This window comes from Corythoichthys intestinalis, chromosome 21 (assembly GCF_030265065.1).
Source record: "Corythoichthys intestinalis isolate RoL2023-P3 chromosome 21, ASM3026506v1, whole genome shotgun sequence".
Taxonomy (NCBI): domain Eukaryota; kingdom Metazoa; phylum Chordata; class Actinopteri; order Syngnathiformes; family Syngnathidae; genus Corythoichthys; species Corythoichthys intestinalis.
In genome coordinates, this window is record NC_080415.1 from 34,030,042 (window position 1) to 34,052,978 (window position 22,937).

A 22,937-nucleotide genomic window follows, 5' to 3' on the forward strand; every position below is an offset into this window, starting at 1 on the left:
CCAGTCTGGCAACTTGAGATATTTCTTAATTGTACACAATTCTGCGTTTGTAAGCTTTTCAGAAAATACAAGTGACCTTTCATTCATGTCCACAATAGTTCGGATCCTGTACACTTTCACAAGGAGATTCCACGTTCCATATGGCACACCAGGCTTTTGGAATTTATTAAATTCCGTATAAATGTGCTAATTGTGATTTTTTTTTATTTTTTTTTTTTTAAGGTGTGGCAGCAAAACGCTTCTTTAAATTATCATATATACGTAAATAAAATATATATGGCAGAAAACACAGACAAGACTAAAAAAGCAGTTTCTGCTCTTGCACTCCTCTTTAAAAGAACCTGCTTTGTTCTAAGCCAAAACAACTTTTGTATTTGTGTTTTGTGTTTTTGTGTTTGTGTTTGTGACAGAACAATATGTCTATATGCTGCCATAGCAGATTCACGGGGCATGAAGCCCCCAAACTATTTTTAATTTGTCTGCTTTACCCTGGAAACCCCCGTTTACAGACGTCGAGCAACCGCTTTGTTTCAACCCAGCCATTAAAAAAGCTCAGTAATTATATTTCTTATTCAAAATTTGTCATTTTTAGCTTAGAATCATTCATTGATGTCAAATATTTTGTTTAAAAAAAAACTTTTAAAAATTATTCCCCCGCATATTATAGACTTTTAAACAAATTACGTCACAATGGAAAAAAATGGTGTCTTTAAAAGGGTCACGTATATCTACCTCATAACTATGGCTTAATTTTTTTTTTTTGTAACTGTCGCATTTTCCCCGATATGTTCGATGATAATCGATCCAAACAAAGAAAATTCGAGAAAAAAAAAACATTTAAAAGGGTAAATATATGAAAAAGAACATCTTGACCACTCCTTGACGTCTGCGATTTCTGCATCACGACCCTTGTTATATTACCATGTTTCACCCATAAAATCCCCCAAAAATCTGGCTGTGGCCATTCACAGCTGTGTCTTGACACTCACAGATACATGCAACATGGAGTTTTTGGATCGAAACAAGGTAAGTACGCGATAATATCTTGTTAAAGTCATAGCGTCTGTAATTCTGCTCTCGCGTGCTCTCACCTCCAGATAGTGTTTTGCTGTTTAAAAAAAAAAATTTTTTTTTTTTTTTAAATGCCCTCCTGTTCAAAATTTTTCTTCCCCCAGAAAATTCAGATTTTAAGCTTTCCAATCATGTATCACACATGTATATAGGACAATTTTGAAATTTGGCCAAATTGGGGGTCTCAGAGCGGAACTTCAAGTCACTTGAGTGTTTTTCGCCATATCTATTAGATCTGTCAAATTTATCGCGTTAACGGGCGGTAATTAATTTTTTAAATTAATCACATTAAAATTAGGGCTGTCAAACAATTAAAATTTTTAATCGAGTTGATTACAGCTTAAAAATTAATTAATCGCAATTAATCGCAATTCAAACCATCTATAAAATATGCCATATTTTTCTGTAAATTATTGTTGGAATGGAAAGATAAGGCACAAGATGGATATATACATTCAACATACGGTACATAAGGACTGTATTTGTTTATTATAACAATAAATCAACAAGATGGCATTACCATTATTAACATTCTGTTAAAGCGATCCATGGATAGAAAGACTCGTAGTTCTTAAAAAAAAAATGTTAGTACAAGTTATAGAAATTTTATGTTAAAACCCCTCTTAATGTTTTCGTTTTAATAAAATTTGTAAAATTTTCAATCAAAAAATAAACTAATAGCCCGCCATTGATGTCAATAATTACACAATGCTGATGGGAGCTGAAGCCTATAAAATCAGTCTCACCCAAGTGCCAGCAGAGGGCGGCAAAACTCCATAGACACTACAAGTGAGCGTTTCACTGAACTGTCATTTAAATCTGTCTGAGCGGGCCATCTGCAATAATTGCGTCAAATATTTTAACGTGATTAATTTAAAAAAATAATTAACGCCCGTTAACGCGATAATTTTGACAGCCCTAGTTAAAATATTTGACGCAATTAACACATGGACGGAATGACCCATTCATGCGTTGCCTCAAACGGTTTACAATGACGCAGTTTTAGCACATTGAGACTGAAAAGGCGGAGAAATGCATGCCTTTTAATGGCTTAAACAGCCACCACTGACAGTCATGGTTGCCCAACTTCCCATCATGCATTTGGGCAGAGCAGGAGACGATCTTTTTCTTCACACTCTTAATTGAACACAACTCAGAACATACTGTATGCCATTTGCAGCCACCACTGACAGTCATGGTTGCCCAACTTCCCATCATGCATTTGGGCCAAACAGTTAAGTCGCTACAGTATCATTTAGGGAAAAGCACAACAAAAATAATCTCTCAAACAAATAATGTTCACAAAAAGAAAAGCGCTCTATGCAAAGAGGACTGGCATTCCCAATCAAATAGCTATGCAAAATACACATAAATGTAATAATGTTAATGCCATCTTGTGGATTTATTGTTATAACAAACAAATACAGTACTTATGTACAGTATGTGTAATGTTTATGTCTGTCTCGTGTCTTATCTTTCCATTCCAACAATAATTTACAGAAAAACATGGCAAATTTTAGAGATGGTTTGAATTGTGATCAATAAGGACTAATTAATTTTTAAGCTGCGATTAACTCGATTAAAAATTTTAATCATTTGACAGCCCTAATATCTATATATTATATCTGGATCGATCTTGGATGAGATACAGTACAAATGATCATTCATTATTCGGGTCTTGTCAGACAAAAAAAAATATCACTATAAAACATGAATGGCTGTGAGTGTGAGTGAATTTGTGTTTCAGATGGCGTTCCTCCCGCTGCCATGCACTTTGTAGCGACGAAGGAACTCCGGGTGACTCTTCTTCTGCCTTTTGTGGTTGTTCCGCAAACCGAGATCTCGCCGAGATGAAGATCTGACGCTTCTTCCTAGGAGCACGACGACACTTGTAAGAAAGATGCACTCTAGCAAATTCCTCAAGTTTTAGAGGGAAACCAGCTGTTCTTCTCGTAAATATGCCTCAGCCGGCGGCGACCGTTCCTGCTTATTTACCCGTGATAGGACAAGTGACTATTATTGTTCATTTAGAAATATTTGTTCTCACAGAGCTGGCGTCCACATTTGTGAACATCAAATTTTGTGTCATGTAAGCAAGCCACATTACTAACATTTTGTATTTTAAATGTGGCCTAAATGATGCGAAATGGAATATTCTCAAATGACCTCTGAGGTTTGTGCTACGTTTTTGCTGCTGTTGTTTTTCAGATATTTACAAGTGTTTGATAGGTCAATCAGAGGTCAACAAGCCCTCCAATATCATTAAAAAAAAGGCCTAAAAATTGTGTCAATTGTTTACGCTTCGTTTGGGCTGTAAAAACTTTGTCCTGCGATGGTTTTGTAGGTATTCTGCTTTTAATTTGCAGCGATGACGTTACGTAACCATCTACAGCAGAACAGAACCGCAATGGTGCCATTCGTTTGTGCTACGTTTGTGCTGTGTAAGTATTTGTTCGTGCTGCTATCGTTTTATAGATATTGAGATACAGGGGTACTGGGTTACGAACGACTTCCGTTCCTATGCTGGCGACGTAACCCGGAGTTCCGCCTAAGTCGGAATTAACGCTTTAAGTACCTATAAATCTCAAAATAACTATCCAAAAAGTATTTATTTTGTTTAATGACGGAGGATACACTGCCCTCTGGTGGCAGCGTTGGGTCTGGCTGGACTGTTGCCCTGCAGACTCAGACATCCGACATTGATAAAGGATAGCTGCGCTCTGGTTTGGCCCACATCAGGCTGTAAGTTGTTTCAGCTAATATATGTTTGTAAAGCTAGCAGACTATTGTTAGGCAAATTAGGCTAATTGAATCAACTAAATTTACATATTGATCGAACTAGATGGACGTTTGAACAACAATTGTTTTGTGTCAAGTGTTTATTACTGAAATGTGTGTCGTTTTGAACATAAGTGCATATGTGTGTTACAGCTTAACCAATTGACAAAAGGAAAAAGCTTCAAAAAGCACAATTGCCTTGTTTGCTATGTGTCAAGCTGAACAACTTCACGTTTAGTGAGGACAGAACACGTCATATGAACAAGGTAAAGTAAAAAATAAGATGCTGTGAGATACAATATGGTACTGTTCAGGGCCGGCCCAGCCTATACGCAGACTATGCAGCTGCATAGGGCCCCTGACCACTAGGGGGCCCCCAATCTGGCAATTGTTTAATTTATATTCTATTTTGTTTACTACAGTTTGCTTTATTTGACTTTTGTGAGTTTTGATACTTGATTACAAGCTTAGAAAAAATAAAAGTTCTTCCTTAGCTTCTTTCCTCTTTTAGAAAAAGGTTTGGCGCTATCTACTGTAAGTACTGACAATCATTTGGGGTGAAAAGTTTGAAGTATGCAGTGCAACAAAATCTGATTAATATACAAAATATGGACGTATGGGTTGGATTGCATGTATGGGTTTCACAGTACACTGTGACGAAATGGTGGGCCAAAAATATGGGCCCCTTTGCATTATTTTGCTTAGGGCCCCCAAATGGCCTGGGCCGGCCCTGGTACTGTTTATGCGACAAGGAAAAAAAAAAAACAACTGGAGACAAAATGGCGGACGAAACTGCGCCGTTGTAAAGTTGAAATCGTAAGTCGAGTACGTCGTAACCCTGGGACTACCTGTATTAATTGCGAGTGATGACAGCCATGCATCTACGACAACAAGGAACCGCAATGGTGCTGTTTGTGCTACATTTGTGCTGTACAAATTTTTGATTGTGCTGCCACTGTTTTGCAGTTATGTATTATAATTTTTCCTTTTTAGGTCATCAAGAGTTCAACTGCCCCCCTTCCCTCCATACCTACGTAATACGAAAATGTTACCTTTCGTTTTTCCTGTTAAAAACCTTAAATTTTGGTTTGCGATACTGTTTTAGAAATATTACACACTTTATTTTATTTTTCTACTGTCAGCGACACCACAACAAACGCTGTTTTATCGATATTACGCATTTTTTTAATGATATAGTGACAATGTCGCCAATACAATGGATCCCAGGTCTCAATTATTCTTAATTTTGTTGTTAAAGAAGTGTCCGAAAAGGGTTATATGTGTCGTCTACATGTAAGCGTGAAAGAATGAAGAGAAAGAAAGTTTACTGACGTGTTTCACAGTGAGGTCCTTGGAAGCCATGATGACACTGACAACTGTAACTTCCTCCAGAGAGGACGCACATGCCCTCGTTCATGCAAGGGTTGGGTTTACAAACGTCCACGGGCTTTCTCATTTCTAGGAAAAACAAAGAAAACAAAAGTTGGTTGGAATGTCATTAAACTTTGACAAAATTATACCAAACCAAAATTATACCGATCTTGCCTGCAATTAAGCTTGCCGTTCTATGCTCACGCCAGCCTGTTCAATCACGTGGCGTCTTTGAAGCAAAGTAAAAAACTAAGTATTTGACATAGCCATCAACATGACTCAAAAGCGTGGATTTCAATCTCTCTCTGTTTCTATTTGGCTCCGATTGACCATAGAAAACCAGAGATATGATCCTTTAGTTTAATAATAATAAATGTTATATCCACAAGAGGGCACTCATGCTCTTTGGACGAATAATGCTTCATTTCTGTAGATTCTTTTCTCTTGGAATTCAATGGGGTTTTTGGTATTCATTTGCCTTAATGTGTTTTTTGTAATATGTTATAGTTAGGGCTGTCAAAATTATCGCGTTAACGGGTGGTAATTAATTTTTTTAATTAATCACGTTAAAATATTTGACGCAATTAACGCACAAATGCCCCGCTCAAACAGATTAAAATGATAGCAAAGTGAAATGTGTACTTGTTGTGTTTTTCAGAGTTTTATCGTCCTCTGCTGGCGCTTGGGTGCGACTGATTTTATAGGCTTCAGCACCCATGAGCATTGTGTAAGTAATTATTGACATCAACAATGGCGGGCTACTAGTTTATTTTTTGATTGAAAATTTTACAAATCTTATTAAAACGAAAACATTATGAGGGGTTTTAATATAAAATTTCTATAACTTGTACTAACATTTATCTTTTAAGAACTACAAGTCTTTCTATCCATGGATCGCTTTAACAGAATGTTAATAATGGTAATGCCATCTTGTTGATTTATTGTTATAATAAACAAATACAGTACTTATGTACCGTATGTTGAATGTATATATCCATCTTGTGTCTTATCTTTCCATTCCAACAATAATTTACAGAAAAATATGGCATATTTTATAGATGGTTTGAATTGCGATTAATTACGATTAATTAATTTTTAAGCTGTAATTAACTCGATTAAAAATTTTAATCGTTTGACACCCCTAGTTATAGTACATCTAAATTATAACAGTTCATATAGATAACACACACAAAAAAACATAGTAAGCTGTTACTCACAATGTCACTCATTAATTTAGTTTCTTACTTGTAGTTAAGTACATTTTATGGATGACTCCGTTTAATTTTCCTCGAGTAGTATTATTTTGGGGTAATGCTACTTTTACTTGAGTAAAATTTTAGCTATTCTACCCACCCCTGATGAAATCTGACTAATTAATTTCCCGATATTTCTCTCTCCTCACCCGAGCACACCATCTGCACCACCACATCCTCAAAGTACTTGAGGTCCTCGTAAAACGGCACCGAGATGAGGCGTTCCTCAGAGCCGGCCACCCGCAACAGGCCGTCCCGCTGCACGTCCCCGACGCCGACGACAAACAGCGCCACCCCGTCCTCCCGCAAGCTCCGAGCCGGAACCAGAGCGTCGTCGCCGCCAGAGCTGTCGGTCAGAAGCACCACGGCCTTGCCGACACCCGGACGGGCCCCCTTAGCCGCCGTGAGGACGTCCGAGCGGACGTGGAGCAAGGCGGCGCCCGTCGACGCCCTCCCGCCCGCGTAACCGGCCAGCGTCGCCGCTTCCAGGACGTCGGAACCCGTCTGGTGGGTGGCGAGATCAAAAACTGTGACGGCGCGACGGCCGTAGGTCACCAGAGCCACTTGGGCCAAGTCGCGGTTGATGTCAAACTGGACGGTGAGGCTGCGAGCAAAATCGCGCGTGGCGGCAAAGTTGGCGCGTCCGACGCCACTAGAGGCATCCAGGACAAACACCAAGTCCACTGCTTGACCTAGGCAACCTTCAATGGAAAAAACAGAGTTCAGTTTAATCAGTTTGTAGTTTACAAGACAGGAGAGCGTCTGGCTAAACGTCACAACAAAGCACTAATGGTCACCCGCTAACGGTCACGCTACTAAAACACGTCACAACAAAGCGTCAACGATTGTTACATCTAACTTCTACATAGCTTCCTACATTGATTTCAGCATGAGCTAATGGAGAGGCACTTTATGAGTGACTAGCACCATCTAGTGTTGAAGCTGAGAGGTGCAGCAGAATGTGGGCCCAACTCAAGCTTCTTGTACGGGCCATAATTTCATAATTTGCTGCAAAGCAGTAAAAACTGGGCCTTACTTTGTATCGGTGAGAGAGAAGCATGGACTTCATAATGGTATTGACGGGTCAGATCGGTAATGCACTGTGCCTCGCATTCAAGTAGGGGGCTGTCCACATCAAGGGGAGCTATTCACAAACACGCACGCAGCGATCTAACGCCGGATTTCTGTTGAAAAAGTACAAAAGCTGTACCGCATACAAACAGGAAGGATTGTCTCAGAAGTGATTTGTTCGAGGATTCAAGGTAATTATTATATTTTTCGTACCATGCATGCATTTTGAAACTTTGTTTGGGAAAAAAAAAACAATGGGGGAAATTAGCCGCTACTGCATTGGCATAATAATTCGCAATATTTACGTAAAATAAATGCTAACTGTACATTTTTTTTTGCTGTTAACCAAGAGTCGGGACTGTTTTACGTCCATATCTATAAAGAATTTGGGGATTTAAGCATTTATTTACAAGAATTTTCACCGTAAAAGCTCTGTTTACATAAGGTGGCTGCTAGCTACATTAACTAACAGACTAGCAAGTTACATAGAAATATTTACGTAAAATAAATGCTAACTACACGGGTTTTTCTGCTTTTAACCAAGAATCAAAACTGTTTTATGTCCATATCTATAAAGAATTCATGGATTTAAGCATTTATTCACAAGAATTTGCACCGGAAAAGCTCTGTTTACATAAGGCGGTCGCTAGCTACATTTACTAACAGACTAGCATTGTACTTTGACATATTTACGTAAAATAAATGCTAACTGCACATTTTTGTTTTTTTTTTTGGTTGCTTTTAATGACGAATCGAGACTGTTTTATGTCCATATCTATAAAGAATTCAGGGATTAAGCATTTATTCACAAGAATTTTCTCCGGAAAAGCTCTGTTTACGTAAGGCGGTCGCTAGCTACATTTACTAACAGACTAGCATTGTACTACATATTTACGTAAAATAAACGCTAATTGGACGTTTTTTTGTTGTTGCTTTTAACCAAGAATCAAAACTGTTTTACGGTCATATCTACAAAGAATTCAGTGATTTAAGCATTTATTCACAAGAATTTTCACCAGAAAAGCTGTTTACATAAGGCTGCCGCTAGTTACATTTACTTGTAGACTAGCATTGTACATCGACATATTTATGTAAAATAAATGCTAACAGCACGTTGTTTTTTTTTTTTTTTTGCTTTTAACCAAGAATCAAAACTATTTTACGGCCATATCTATAAAGAATTCAGTGATTTAAGCATTAATTCACAAGAATTTTCAACGAAAAAAGCTCTTTGTCTGTGATTCCACTCGGTCAGCTTTGACGGCCTCACCAACAATGCAGGCCCCCTATTTATCAGCCCCGAGTCCCATCAAGACATTATGAAGTCTATGAGAGAAGAATAACTAGAGAGCGCCACCTTGTGTATCCACACTGCAGATCTTGGCCTTGAGTTCAAGGATTTTGCCCGCCAGCTTATCAGGAGAGGCGTAAGTGAGGGTCCTTTGAGGGTTTCCCGTAATGTTATCCAGCTGTCCCCTGGTCGAGTCCGGTCCGACGGCGACTAGGAAGATCTCCCGGTCCCGAGCGTACTTGGACGGCTCGGAAAGCTGGTCGACGGCGGGCGTGCCAGTCAGCAACACCACCACGCGCGGCAGGTCATCAGTGACATCGGCGTTGACGAAGCCGTTGCGCGTGACGTATCGCAAGGCCTGGCCCGTTCGTGCGGGACCGCCCACGGGTCGCAGGGTGTCAGCCGCCTCCAGCAGAGCCTTCAGGTCGCCTTTGAACTCGCCCACTCGAGCCTCCACCTGAGCCTCCCGCCCAAACACGGCCAGGCCGATTTTACTGGGTGTGCCGGAACCGAGCGCCGTCTTTAGGAAGCGCTTCAGGAAAGACTTGAGATGCTGGAAATTTTCTGGGGGGAGTGTGTCCGAACCCTCCAAAAGGAAAAGCAGGTCCACCGCGCAGTCCAGAGACAAAGCCGGCGCTGTAGATAGGACAACAATAACCGTTAAATTGCATTTTTTTACCTTACATCCAAAAATATTAGACTGTATCATGTCCAGGACTGCCACTGTTCTGTACTGTTGTCCTGATACTAAAATATTTAATTGATATCGTTCTAATACAGTGGTATGAAAAAGTGCCTGAACCTTTTGGAATTTCTCACATTTCTGTATAAAATCGCCATCAGATGTGAGCGGATCTTTGTTAAAATCACACAGATGAAAAACAGTGCTTTAACTAAAACCACCAAAACAATTATCGTTTTCATATTTTAATGAGGATAGTATGCAAACAATGACAGAAGGGGGAAAAATATGCAAGTGAACTATCACATTTAATATTTTGTGGCCCTGGCTTTGGCAGCAATAACTTCAACCAGATGCTTCCTGTAGCTGCAGATAAGTTTTGCACATCGATCAGGACTAATCTTGGCCCATTCTTCTCTACAAAATTGCTGTAGTTCAGTCAGATCCCTGGGATGTCTGGCATGAATCGCTGTCTTTGGGTCATGCCACAGCATCTCAATAGAGTTCAAGTCTGGACTTTGAGTTGGCCACTCCAGAACATGTATTTTGTTCTTCTGAAACCATTCTGAAGTTGATTTACTTCTGTGTTTTGGATCATTCTCTTGTTGCAGCATCCATCCTCTTTTTAGCTTCAACTGTCTGACAGACGGCCACAGGTTTTCCTGCCAAACATCCTGATACACTTTTGAATTTATTCTTCCATTAATGATTGCAAGTTGTCCAGGCCCCAAGGCAGCAAAACAGCCCCAAATCATGATGCTCCCGCCACCATGCTTCACGGTGTGGATGAGGTGTTGAGGTTGGTGAGCTGTTCCATTTTCCCCACATTTGACGTTGCGTGTTACTCCCAAACAATTCAACTTTGGTTTCATCAGTCCACAAAATATTTTGCCAAAATTTCTGTGGAGTGACCAAGTGCCTTTTTGTGAACATTAAACGAGCAACAATGTTTTTTTAGACAGCAGTGTCTCCCTCTGTGGAGTCCTAGCATGAACACCATTCTTGGCCATAGTTTTACAAATAGTTGATGTGTGCACATAGATATTGGATTGTGCCAGTTATTTCGGTAAGTATTTAGCAGACATTCTAGGGTTCTTTTTGTACCTCTGTGAGTATTCTGCGCTGAACTTTTGGCCTTCTTGGTGGTTGGCTACTCCCTGGGAGAGAACCAACAGTTCCAAAACTATCCATTTGTAGACAACTTCTCTGACTTCATTGATGAACATCCAGACTTTTAGAGATGGTTTTGTATCCTTTCCCAGCTTTATTCAAATCAGCAATCCTTGATCGCAGGTCTTTAGACAGCTACTTTGACCGAGCTATGATGCACATCAGACAATGCTTCTCATCAAGACAATTCTTACCAGGTGTGTGTTTTATAGTGGGCAGGGCAGCATTAAACCACTCATCAGTTATTGGGCACACACCTGTGTGGTTTTGTTGTTTGGTAAAAATTGGTTTCAATTGCTCTTTAAGTCTCCTTAGGCAGAGGGTTCACTTACTTATTTTTCCGCCTTCTGTCATTGTTTGCATCCTATCCTCACTAAAATATAAAAACCTATAAATGTTTTAAAGCAGACACTGTTTTTTCATCTGTGTGATTTTGACAAAAATGAGATCATATATGATGGTGATTTTAAGCAGAAATGTGAAAAATTCCAAAAGGTTCAGATACGTTTTCTTACCGCTGTATACCGGAAATAGTAATAGAAGATGAAGTCGTACCGACTTCTGTTTCAACAAAATATCGCGCCGTCCATTTCTACTTTAGCGTTAGCATCATTTCACATATTTTTACTGTTTCTCTACCTTCAGGTTTTTCAACAATTCTAAGATCTTTTAATATATAAAGCATCATGTTGGTCTCGGATACGGACATGTTCAGTATAGTGGCCCCCATATCTTTCGCTTACTCTGCTTCTACTAGCTTAGGAAAAACACGTACACTGACGTACACAGAAATGTGCGTTAAGACAGTTTGTTCCGAAATTTAGCTCCTGATCGGATTATAAATCAAGATAAACCACCCCTCTGGTTTGGAATAAAATCTCAATCGGGTTCTAATACGTATTCTGAATGGGGTGTGTACATGAAGCATTTTATTCCTATTAGGTTTTGAATGCGAATTATTGCATACATGTAAACATAGCCATTGGCAGTCAGTGAGTTGACAATGAAAGGAATAGTATGTTTTCTCGTATTTACTGTTTGACTGTTTGTAATACTCTAACACACTTGATATAAAATAAATAGCAGTTCTATCATAGTTAAAAAAAAAAAACAAGCAGAATATATTTGATGTTAACAACAGTTGGACTTGGAATGATTAGAACTGGCAGCGCCAAGACAATAGGCAGATAAGTACAGAAAGATACAGGACGCCTTCTGACCACGGAAGACCAACGCGCGCGTCATGTAGCTGACTAAGATTGACGCTGATAACCAGGTGATAGGCAAGACATCTACAAGCCCACGTCTGCACCACCAAATCCCGCAATCAGCTCTTCCAGACAGTCCAGAACAAATGGCGGGACATCTTGTCTTCCCACAAGGAACATCTGATACGGAGGAACCCGCGACCGAGAAGTGAACATTCAGCACTCACTTAGCGCTGAGGATGGCAAAATCCTCAACTATTGTTGCCCTGATAACAGTAACGCCCAAAACTCTCCTGTCCAAACCACAACCGAGAATAATCCTAAACAACGCCCAAACACACTCTTCTTCCGGAAACAGCCAGCCTCACCAGAGCCTTTAAAAGACTGAATGTTTAACTAATCGTCGTTTTTCTCAGGGATCTTTTGTTGACTTGTGATATGGTGACCCTGGATCCAGTTTACCTCCTCGCCTGGGTCTCTCTTCTGAATGATTGCTGCAGACTTGGAATAAATTGTCAACTTGCGTTTTGAAGCCTTTTCCAGCTTTTGAAATGGAGTCAGTACAAGGGGTTAAGACTAAAGTGAACGCGCGAAGTTTGGCCTTTTGGCCGGGTTGTCTGGATCCGCCGGCCCGGGTTGTTGGAATTGCGCTAGCGCGGTTCTGGCGGTTAGGCTGGTATGATTCCGGCAATCTGGCTAGAAGGTCAGATTCCTTCAACAAGGAAAGTGCAAAAATAACATCCATTACTATCAAGAGTAGTCAGAATCAAATTTACACCATGACACTGTTCTAGTTACCTGCAAAAAGGTACAAATACTTTTGGAATCAAATATCATATCTGGATACAACATTTTAACATCGATACTTTCATACTTTTTGATACTTTTGAAACCGTACTGTACTTTTGAGTCAACTAATAGCAAAATTAACTCGTGATTAGTAAACCCTGACTGGCAACGGATTCAGGGTGTACCCTGCCTACTGCGCATAGTTAGCTAGGATAGGCTCCAGCACCCCTGTGACAATTGTGAGGGTAAGCGGGTCGGGAAATGAATGAATGAATGAAAGTCAACCTTTTGTAGCAGCTCTAATAAAGTCTCAAAATACAGACCACAGTGAGGGTCTCCTCCATAACCAGGCGGACAAATACAAGTGTAGTCCCGCTGAGTTTCCGAGACGCATGTTCCTCCGTTCAGACACGGCTCTGAGTCGCACGGGTCTGTAGGAAGATACAGACAAGATACATTGAAAAGATCAAGAAAAGATGAGCAGAAAAAGGAAAACACTACCGGGACAGACGGTCCGATGGCAGATGCTGGGGTGCCTCTTGTAAGCCTTCTTGTAGCTGCCGCACACAAACCCATATAAAACTATTAAAAAGATCAACAAGTAACATCTGGTCTTCAGAGCTTTGCATCCATGTTTACTTGCCTGTAGTATGGACAGACAGACGTCTGCGGGAAAAAACCATTGGAGCCTTTCCAACACATGAAATTCCCCTGCAGCTCCTTCACAGTCTCCAATGTCTTTCTCTCACACGGGAACGCCTCCACCTGGCAGCCTTTTGGGAAAACCATGGGAGACGATATCACTTTTTTTTTTCAAACACCTAAAAAAATAACCGTACCTGCTGGCGTGTCATTACAAATGGAGGTTGTGGTGAGCGTCGTATACAAGCCGTTGACGGCGTCAGCAAAATGTTCCGCGAAGAAAACGTGGCTGTCCGTCGGCTCGCTGGCCAAAGCGTGAAGCTCTTCCCACCTAGATGACAAAAAGAAGGTCCAATTCCACTTGGCGTTAACCGTATACACTAGAGATAGGCAGATATATCGGGCCGATATTTGGAAATTTGACGTCTATCGGTATCGGCCTTTTTTTTTAAATCCGACCAGCTCAAATGAAATAGTCAATTTAAAACTAGGGATAGGGACTAGGGATCGCGCCATTTTTCAAATGATTGGGTTTTAAATAAAAAATAAAAAAAAACATTTATGTGTTTCTGCTTCATGCTCGTACAGCCTCATTTTCCCTCCTGCTACTTTTCTTGGTCAGTAGTGCACTTCGAGTATTGCTTGTTAAAGTTAACGATGATTGACAGGCGTTACAGCTTTGATCTTACTAGAAAAGCTTGGCAACGTAACCTTCAAAGACGCCGAATGTGTCAATCATCGTTTAGCTTGTTAAACACTAGTGTCCTTTGACAACTCATTGTGTGTGTGCGCGGCTGTTCTCAGCAGTGAGCGGATTTGACTGGACACACTCAATGAAGCATTTAGTGCTGCAACGATTAATCGATTAACTTGAGTCTTCGATTAGAAAAAAAGATTGGAATTTAATTTTGCTGCTTCGAGTATTTGTTTAATTAAACTGGCCTTGTAATGGTTGGTTTTGAAAGTTAGTTTTACTGATTTGGGTGGATTCACTACCCCTAGTCTGCCTCATTTTACATGGCTGAATTCAGCTGCTCCCTGTTAAGAACAACATAAGCTAATGTTTTTTTTAAAAATGCATTCATAGTTTAGTTTATTGGTATATTTAGCCGTTTTTTGGTGGGAATATATGGCCGAACCATTTGTTAAGAGCATGGTTAAAAAATTTTTTTTTAAAAACCTATAGCATTTTATAGCACTTAAGCTAGCGGACTTTTGCTATGTAAGTTAGCCAATTGTTCTTTTGTTGTTCATAGATCCTCATTTATTTATTTTTTTATACTATTTGAGGCTAAGCTCAGGTATTTTAATTTGTTCCCTATCCAATTACTTGATTATTCAAACTATCTAATTGAGGTGAATCACAAGCAGGTGGGAGCCGGAGTTTGTCTCGAGTCATTGCCTCACAAGTCGAATCTCTGAGCCTCCCAGCTCAAGCAAGTCAAGTCCGAATCTGCTTTTTTTTTTTTTTCAAGTCCGAGTCGAGTTGCGAGGCACCAAATTTGCGACTCTAGTCAACTCGAGTCCGAGTCCTGTGACTCGACTCCAATTGTCTGGAAAAATCTTTGACATTTTGTACTAAGAGTTGACAAATCAGCTCTCTTAAACTTGTTTTACCTTTTATTTCTAGTTAAATCCAAATTTCTGAAACCGTAGTCTCTGCGTTAACTGTATGACCCAGACAATTGCACGTGTTACTACGATCCGAGTTACAAGTAAGTCCCGAGTCTTACCCATTGTGGACAAGTCGTGTCACAAGGTTATGTCGAGTCGAATCTCGAGGTCATCTTGAGTCGAGCCGAGTAACAAGGTTTTGAAGACGAGTCGTGTCAAGTCAAAATGTCTGAAATCGAGTCACAGGTCAGTCAAGGCCTTCACCAACCCACCCACAAAGCACTCAGGTTTATCTCTGAGGAAAACCTGAGTTTTTCGAGTCAGCCTGTCGAGTCTCAAGTCATTGTCTCACGAGTCGAGTCTCGGACCCTCCTAGATCAAGCAAGTCAAGTTCGAATCTGTTTTTTTTCTTCATGTCCGTGTCGAGTTGCGAGTCAACAAGTTTGTGACTCGAGTCGATTCGCGTCTGAGTCTCTGTGACTCGAGTCGACTTCTCTGGTATGAACCGTGGGGCCTACCTGGGATAGCGTAAGCCGACGGAGAACAAAACGACTCCTTCCTTTTTAAGCTGCGCCGCCATCCGGACGGCGTCGCCTTGTGACATCCCATCCGATAGGAGAACGGCGACGCGGGCCGCTGTGGAGGAGTTGTCGCGCCCGCCCGGGAAACCTTTCCAAAGCAGGTACTTGAGTGCCAGGCCCGTCTGGGTGCTGCCGCCTCTGAAAAAGTGACACGCGAGATAGTCGGCAATTGAGAAACACTCATGCTAACTTAAGCTAGGCTAAAACACACCTGTAAGAAATCTTCTTCAAGTGCATCCTCAGCTCTCTTTTCGTTGAGTAGGAATCCAGCGCAAACTCCAATCGAGGGACGGAACCAAACTGGATGAATCCTACACGTGCCTGAATAATGAATTGGACCTCTTATTTAAAAAAAAAAAAAAACGCCGTCCAGCCGGCAGTGAAGACAAACCTTATCCGGCCTTATGTCTAGGACTTGACAGAGCTTGAGCGCGAAATGCTTGCCCCGCTCAAAGTTGGCCTTGCCCACGCTGTACGAGCCGTCCAGCAGGAAGAGCACGTCCACGGCTGCGGAACACTGCATCACTTGAAAAGATATCATTATGCCAAGTTTAATGATCAGTTGAGCGGAAAACCAAGTAATAACATGTCACCGCACATCCAGAGATTTATGAGGGGCGGAAGAGACAAGTTTATCTGTTTTCTCAAAGCATTTTATGCACAGTGTTGACTTGTTGACTTACGCTCCCTGGCAGAGTTGATCCTCAGGAGGTTCTCGCGACTGGTTTGGATTTCCTGCACCGAGGTACCCTGCTGAACTACGTACAGTAGGAAAAGATAAGACAGAAATAGCTCAAAAGAGTATTGCGGCAGGCATGAGTCTCAGAGAGGAGCAGAGGTTAATTTGCTCCGGATCCTGCCAGAACAAGATCCGGCATCTCTTAATTTTAGCCTCCCCGTGTTTCGGGACTTATTTGGGCAGATCCGGCACCTTTTGTGTATCCGATCGATCGGGTCCGATCACGTCATTTTCAAAGTATCGGAATTGGCAAAAAAATATCGGCCATGCCTTTTTTAAATTTTTTTTATTAAATCGTTTTCTAATTGTATTTAACGTTACAGACATAATATGTCACACTTATCCAGAGTCTTTAGTTTAGGCTTAAGGTAGGGTTATCAAATTTATCCCAATAACGGCGGTAATTGATTTTTAAAAAAATGTATCATGTTAAAATATTTAACGCAATTAATGCATGCGCTGCACGACCCACTCACGTATTGGTGCGCTCCATCTGTAATGGCACCGTTTTGCCTATATAGAGAGCTAAAAGGCAGCGTAAAATGAGTAGAGTGAATTTTGGCAGCCTTTGGAGCCTTATTTTAATTGGCTCAAGCCTTACAATCCCTCTCCCTCCGATTAGAAATATCATGGGAAACAATGTGGGGAAGCAAGGTAGCAATTGATCTTTTTCTTAACACCTTATGTTATTTCCCAACGCAGAGACCATATATCAATTGGAAGCACTACGCACAGTCATGGTTCCACTTCCCATCATGCATTTGGGCATGGCCTTCAGTATCATTTACTGAAAGCTCAACAAATACACTAGATGGCAATATTTAGTCACAATATACAAAGTCACAAGTCTTTCTATTCGTGGATCCCTTTCACAGAAAAGAATGTTAATAATGTAAATGCCATCTTGAGGATTTATTGTCACAATAAACAAATACAGTACTTATGTACTGTATGTTGAATGTATTTATTCGTCCGAGTTTTATTTTTTTCTTCATGCATTGCCAAAATGTATATGATCGGGAAAAATTATCGGGAATGATTGGAATTGAATCGGGAGCAAAAAAAAGCAATCGGATCGGGAAATATCGGGATCGGCAGATACTCAAAACTAAAACGATCGGGATTGGATCGGGAGCAAAAAAACATGATCGGAACAACCCTAGTAATATATAAAAACGTATTTATAAAATAAAATAATAAGATGTATAAATTCATTTCTAGAACAAATCCCAACAATTGCATGTTGTTTATAAAAATTTGACGTCATTTGAAAGAGTCGGAGATTTGTTGATGCACTGAAAAGCTGGACTAACAAATCACGTACCTGACATAAAAAAAAATAAAAAAAAAAAAGCTTTGGAAATTTGCGGCTTCTGGGGAGCAAGCAGCCAGGATCAAACGGCATTTCAACACGCCAAAAAGTCAGTTGCATTTACTGTCTTTTTTCAAAAAGAAGGAAGATGGTTCAAAATTAGTCAGAAAAGCAACAACCGGCGACGGGGGCAACTGCAGCGATCATGCTAACGGGCAGGACCGGGTGCACCAGGAGGCTAGCGCCGCAGCAGCTAGCCAGGTTCACGGACACCCAGCCAAGCCGGGGCAGGAGGCTGCTACCGTGGCAGCAGCTGGTCAGGTTCAGCGCCACCCGGAGAGGGGGCCAGCTACAGCGCCAACAGTCAGCCAGGTGGACCACCAACAACCGGAGCAACAGGCCAGTACCCTAATGGGAAATTCAAGTTTGGGCTGCACAATTTGTAAAGCGGTGGGAACTTTGGGGCCAGAGAAGACGGGTGGGATGAAACTCGCAAAAGAATGGGTTTGTGTTATATATCGTAATCTCTGATCTTTTTATGTTTTACAAGTTACACCTGTTGACAAACTAATTGCTGACTGTGTGCTGTAATTCCCACCTGTGGTTATGTGGGCAATTGCCCATGCTATAGCCGAAATAATTGTAAATTGTTGTCATGACATTTAAACCATGGATATGATCTGAAATGGAGGCTTATTAGCCTCACAGCATAGCAAGTGGGCCCTTGCTTGTTGTTTTCAGCACCATTTTCTGTGTATGTTCTGGGACCTGTACCCGTCTCGTCATCCCTGCGCTGTCATATGTACTTTGCGTTCCGGCTCCTTATCATTTACAAATTTATCACTGGAGACCTTTTTCAATGGGAGAGACAGTAGCTCAAAGACTGCAAGATGTCCAAAAATAAGTGATCAAATGCATTCTTTCGTGTGTACATGTCATTGATGATCCCGTTTTGATTGACATCAATATCTTGTTAACATCCGCCGGAAGAATTTTTAAAATTTTCATTTTGTTGTTCTGAGTTGAACCAGAAACTTTCCGAATCATCCTGGTGATACTTACTTTTTTAAAAATGACTAGCCAAAAATTAAGCTTCTATTTCTAGTGTTTGTTATTTTTTTCATTTGTAGCTGCTTGTGTTTGGAGACTGATATCTGTGACTCTAGTTTCTTTCCCTACCGAGCAGCGGGTGACACAGAGCCCTTCTACCATCACAAAGCACTCACAGGCGGACATCCTTTGAGCTCCCCCTCCTTGAACTACCAGCATCCGCCACTGTTCAACGGTAATGCTAACGGGCGTCTCAGTTAACCACCCCCCATGGCTCCTTGACCCTCACATCTGCACAACTGAAATTCGATTGAAGGCCTATAAAACGCAATGGATTTTTCTCTTTCTCGCTCCAAGTTGTTTTTCCCCATACTGTACATTTGCGAGGATTAACGACGCCCTTTGGCCATCTTCATGTATGTCACTGATTTTTGACGTGAACTCTTGAGTTTGACCCCCATAAAAATAATCACCGGAATGCATTCAAAAACCGTACCGTCTTTTCATGTCTTGGTAATCACAAAATAGATGGCTCATTTAGTGTAGTGTAGAAACTGTAAGGTCAAAAACCACCTGTTTAAAGATAGTCTAAAAAAGGATAATGACACATTTGTTTTTACTGATCATTTAGTCTATGAATAACAAAGACAAAGCTATTTCTCCTCAAAGTGTATTTTTATACATGCGTGTTTACTGTCCTTCCCCAACTTCACATCTAAACTTATACTATATAAATGGACATTTCTGTGTGTGTGTTTGTTCCCTATAGACTCCGAAACGACTCTAACGATTTTCTTAACCCTTAGATGCATAAGTGGGTCAAAAATGACCCTGTGAGGTTGTTTTCTTGAAATATCTTCGGAGTGAAAAATTGTTATCAATTCATATTCCAGGTATTCCTCACTTTATAATAACTATCCGTTTTACTAGTTAATAGATCATTAGTAAACTGTTGATAAATGATTTATTGTTGATGTATTTGTTAACAGTTTGTTAAGCATTTACAGGGTGTTCCAATATGGTTGACCCCATTCTAAATGCCCGTGCTAGTTGATGGATCTTAATAAAACTATATACACTTTAAGTTGAAGGTCATAAGTTTTATTCGTTAAATATACAAAAAAAGTACAAATATTTGTTGGTTCTATGGCAGATTTTGATAAATGTGCAACATGAGACCCCTGCAAAATGCTTTATCAAAATGCCTTTTCTTTTGAAGTGAACGGCATTTCTTAACCTGAAAAGATAGAAATGCCAAACGTTACACACAAAAACTTGAAACGTTTCTACACAAACTGTAGTTTCAGGTTAAGAACACCCTGTACACCCGAGAACTTTCAACTTAAAAAGCTCTGTTTTGTGATGGCCGCCATGTTGTATTTTCTATCCTTACACAATAGCGTAACTTTACATTCAAATAATCAGGTAATTTTTGGCCAACTGCCCATTTTTGGGCAAGAAAGTAGTCATTTAAACATTTATGTGTCCATACAAAAAAAATCGCCTTTTATATATAAATGCCTCCGTGCTGACGCAATAGTAACATCGGAATTCAACCCAAATAAGTTGTGATTGTATATAGAAAAATGCAAATTTTCCTTTTGTTGAGTAAAATTAAGAGGATTCTGCATGCTTTCCTCAAGTATTATGTTTCTGATGTGAAAACTGAGTGATTTATTAAGCTGTTAAAAACTTGCACTAAATATAGAAAAATTAAGTTGCTATTTTGGGCAAAAACGTATGTGATATGTTAAATATTGCAATTGATCCTGAAAATATAGGTAATTATCTCTGCATTTGGTGTTTTTGTGCATATACCGTAAAATTTCAGAGTTTTACAGCCATTTTAAGTTTTTTTATAGTTGTATAAAAACCTTATCAAACGGGATTTTATTAGGGAACGACTTTGAATTTTATAATGTTGCTGCACATGGAGACTCATATATGCTTAAGGGAGGTGCCTGTTTTGGTTTTAGGTCACTAGCGCCTTTGGTTTTTTAAAATATTTGAATTTTAAGTTATTGAAAATAGGCCCCCTACGGATTGGCCCAGTGTCCCGTCAACTGATAGTGAAGTCTATAGGCCCGATTTGAACCGACTCAGTGGTAGAGTGGTCGTCAACCCAGAAGTTGTGAGTTGGGGTCGCCGTCCTGATGAACTCGTCTAAGTGTCCATGGGCAAGATACTGAACACCGCATTGCTCTAGTGCTGCATCACCAGTAGGTGGATGAGGATATACGTAGTGTGAAGCGCTTTGCGTGCCTTACAAAGGTGGAAAGGCACTATACAAGTGTAACTCCATTTATCACTCCAAATTTGACACACTCATAGCGAGCGACATCGATAGTGTTTCTCAGAAGTTCCGAGGTTGCAGAGCTTTCAATAGTGCACAAAAATTAACAAATCCCAAACATTATGTCGGATTTTAACGAAAATTGACAGATTCATTGTTGGGGTCATTGACAGTCACCATGGAAATTTTCACACCTTTGCGCCCCCAAATAGAGTGACAAATTGATAATCGATTAACCGTTAAAGGGCCGGTGAAGACTTCAAATCATGAGCGTTTTACTCGATTAAATTGTATTGAATGCATCATTCGCTGTCTCAAAACTCACATTACTCCATTTTTTTTTTAATTGACCAAAAAAACCTTCGTCTGCAAGTATTTGGACAGCTTTTGTGAAAGTCAGATGGAAGAACGTATCCCTGGCTCCTCTATCCTGTCTTTGTTTTCTACATTTCAGCGACGACAGCTTTGAAAGCCTAGGAGGATACAACCTTGGTTTTTCAAAGACCTAAGTAGACCCTTACTGGCTTTTCTGTTGATATAGGAGGGCAAAACCAACTGCCTGTTCGTTGAAGTGCGACCTGTTTCTTTGTGTTTTGTTGCTTGCATGTCAAAAGACAGCTGACAGGTTGTCTATTCATGTCAATTTGATTCGTTTATTACTTGATCGTGACCTGTTTTTTGTTGGTGTTGCTTGCCTGTCATAGGACAGCTGAAAGGTTGTCTATTCAAGTCAATTTATTACTAGATCTATATGACTACTCGTCTGTTTTTGCAATCACTGATGATTATATCTCAAAATGACTGGGGAAAGAAAGGTTCAGAGAGAAATCACGATGCTAGACATAGGCCTACAACTCTTCCTTTACTTTTACTTGAGTAATATTATTTTGAAGTAACGCTACTCTTACTTGAGTAATATTTTGGCTCTCCACCCACCTTTGACCAAACTCTTAGTAAACTCACTTTGCCTTCTTAAAAATCTAGTTGTCTTCTATAGGGAGTGACAGAATGCAAAACAGCCTCACAATTCCTTTCGTTTTTTTGTTAGCTGACCTTGAAGAAGCAAGAACGCCGTTGGAAGCAAGCCATGTCTGAAGATAAAAAAGAGCATGTTGGAACACCTGCAACACAAGATTGCAAAATTTCGTCCAAAAACATGTTTAAATTTAATAGGAACTTTATACAATTACATGGAAAATGGCAGGACGTTAAATAAATGACTAAAACAATACATTTCTCAGACATTTAACCCTGAAAAAAAAATCCAGACATTTTGAAATGTTTTTCAATGTTGAAAGAGCCTCGAGTGTGAAACGTATGATTATTGAAAAGACTGCATTTAGACAAGCTTCAAAGGAAATCCCAATGTGACTCACCAAGACAGCCAAACTAAACGTCCTTGTAAACATAGGAATTGTTTTCTTGCGACATTCCTTCCATCCAATTGAATACAAGACATTAATATGCTTACTTACCAAAATCCACGTTCCATGACCGTCTTTTTTCTTTGCTTTCACAACTGATCCCATCAACACAGGAGAGTAGTAAGCACACGTCAACCTCCTCGGCGTGCCCGCCTACCACTCCACCTATTCGCTCATTGGCTTCCATTGACGGCAAGAAGCTTCCATTGGCTATCATTAAGTTATTATGTTTCATCACCATTGAACCTCATCATCTGTACTTAAATAAATTCTCTGAGAATTTTCCTCCTTCATTATTGTGGCAAAAAGTGTTGGCTGTCACTGACTAGCATTTGCGATCGCTACACAAAACTAACTAAATTACCCCCAAGAACGGTCAGAGACGTAGGACAACCAGAGGATATAATATATAAGAAAGACAGGGCTGGAGGTAAAGGATAGCTTGTTGAAACAGGAGAATGTCATTGTCAGTCACGTCGATAAAAAAAGGTACGGCTATGCTTAGGTCGGCTCGTTTTTTTCGTCTTTTTCAGCCCTCGACACTCAAGCCATCTCTTTAAACTAGGGCTGTCAAACAATTAAAATTTTTAATCGAGTT

General features: G+C 40.2%; 1 protein-coding gene across 1 annotated transcript; it reads right to left on the reverse strand.

The window, feature by feature from the left end:
* Positions 1–1,391: 1,391 nt before the first annotated feature.
* On the reverse strand, positions 1,392–22,556 carry vwa2 (von Willebrand factor A domain containing 2). Its single transcript, XM_057826891.1, has 13 exons — positions 22,391–22,556; positions 16,205–16,279; positions 15,913–16,046; positions 15,733–15,842; positions 15,459–15,659; positions 13,524–13,657; positions 13,328–13,457; positions 13,186–13,241; positions 13,008–13,115; positions 8,902–9,471; positions 6,623–7,174; positions 5,182–5,307; positions 1,392–2,942 (listed from the first exon to the last, which is right to left on the reverse strand). Exons 1-13 carry the CDS (start codon positions 22,554–22,556, stop codon positions 2,815–2,817), a joined length of 2,490 nt encoding a protein of 829 aa, XP_057682874.1. The 3' UTR covers positions 1,392–2,814.
* Positions 22,557–22,937: the final 381 nt, after the last annotated feature.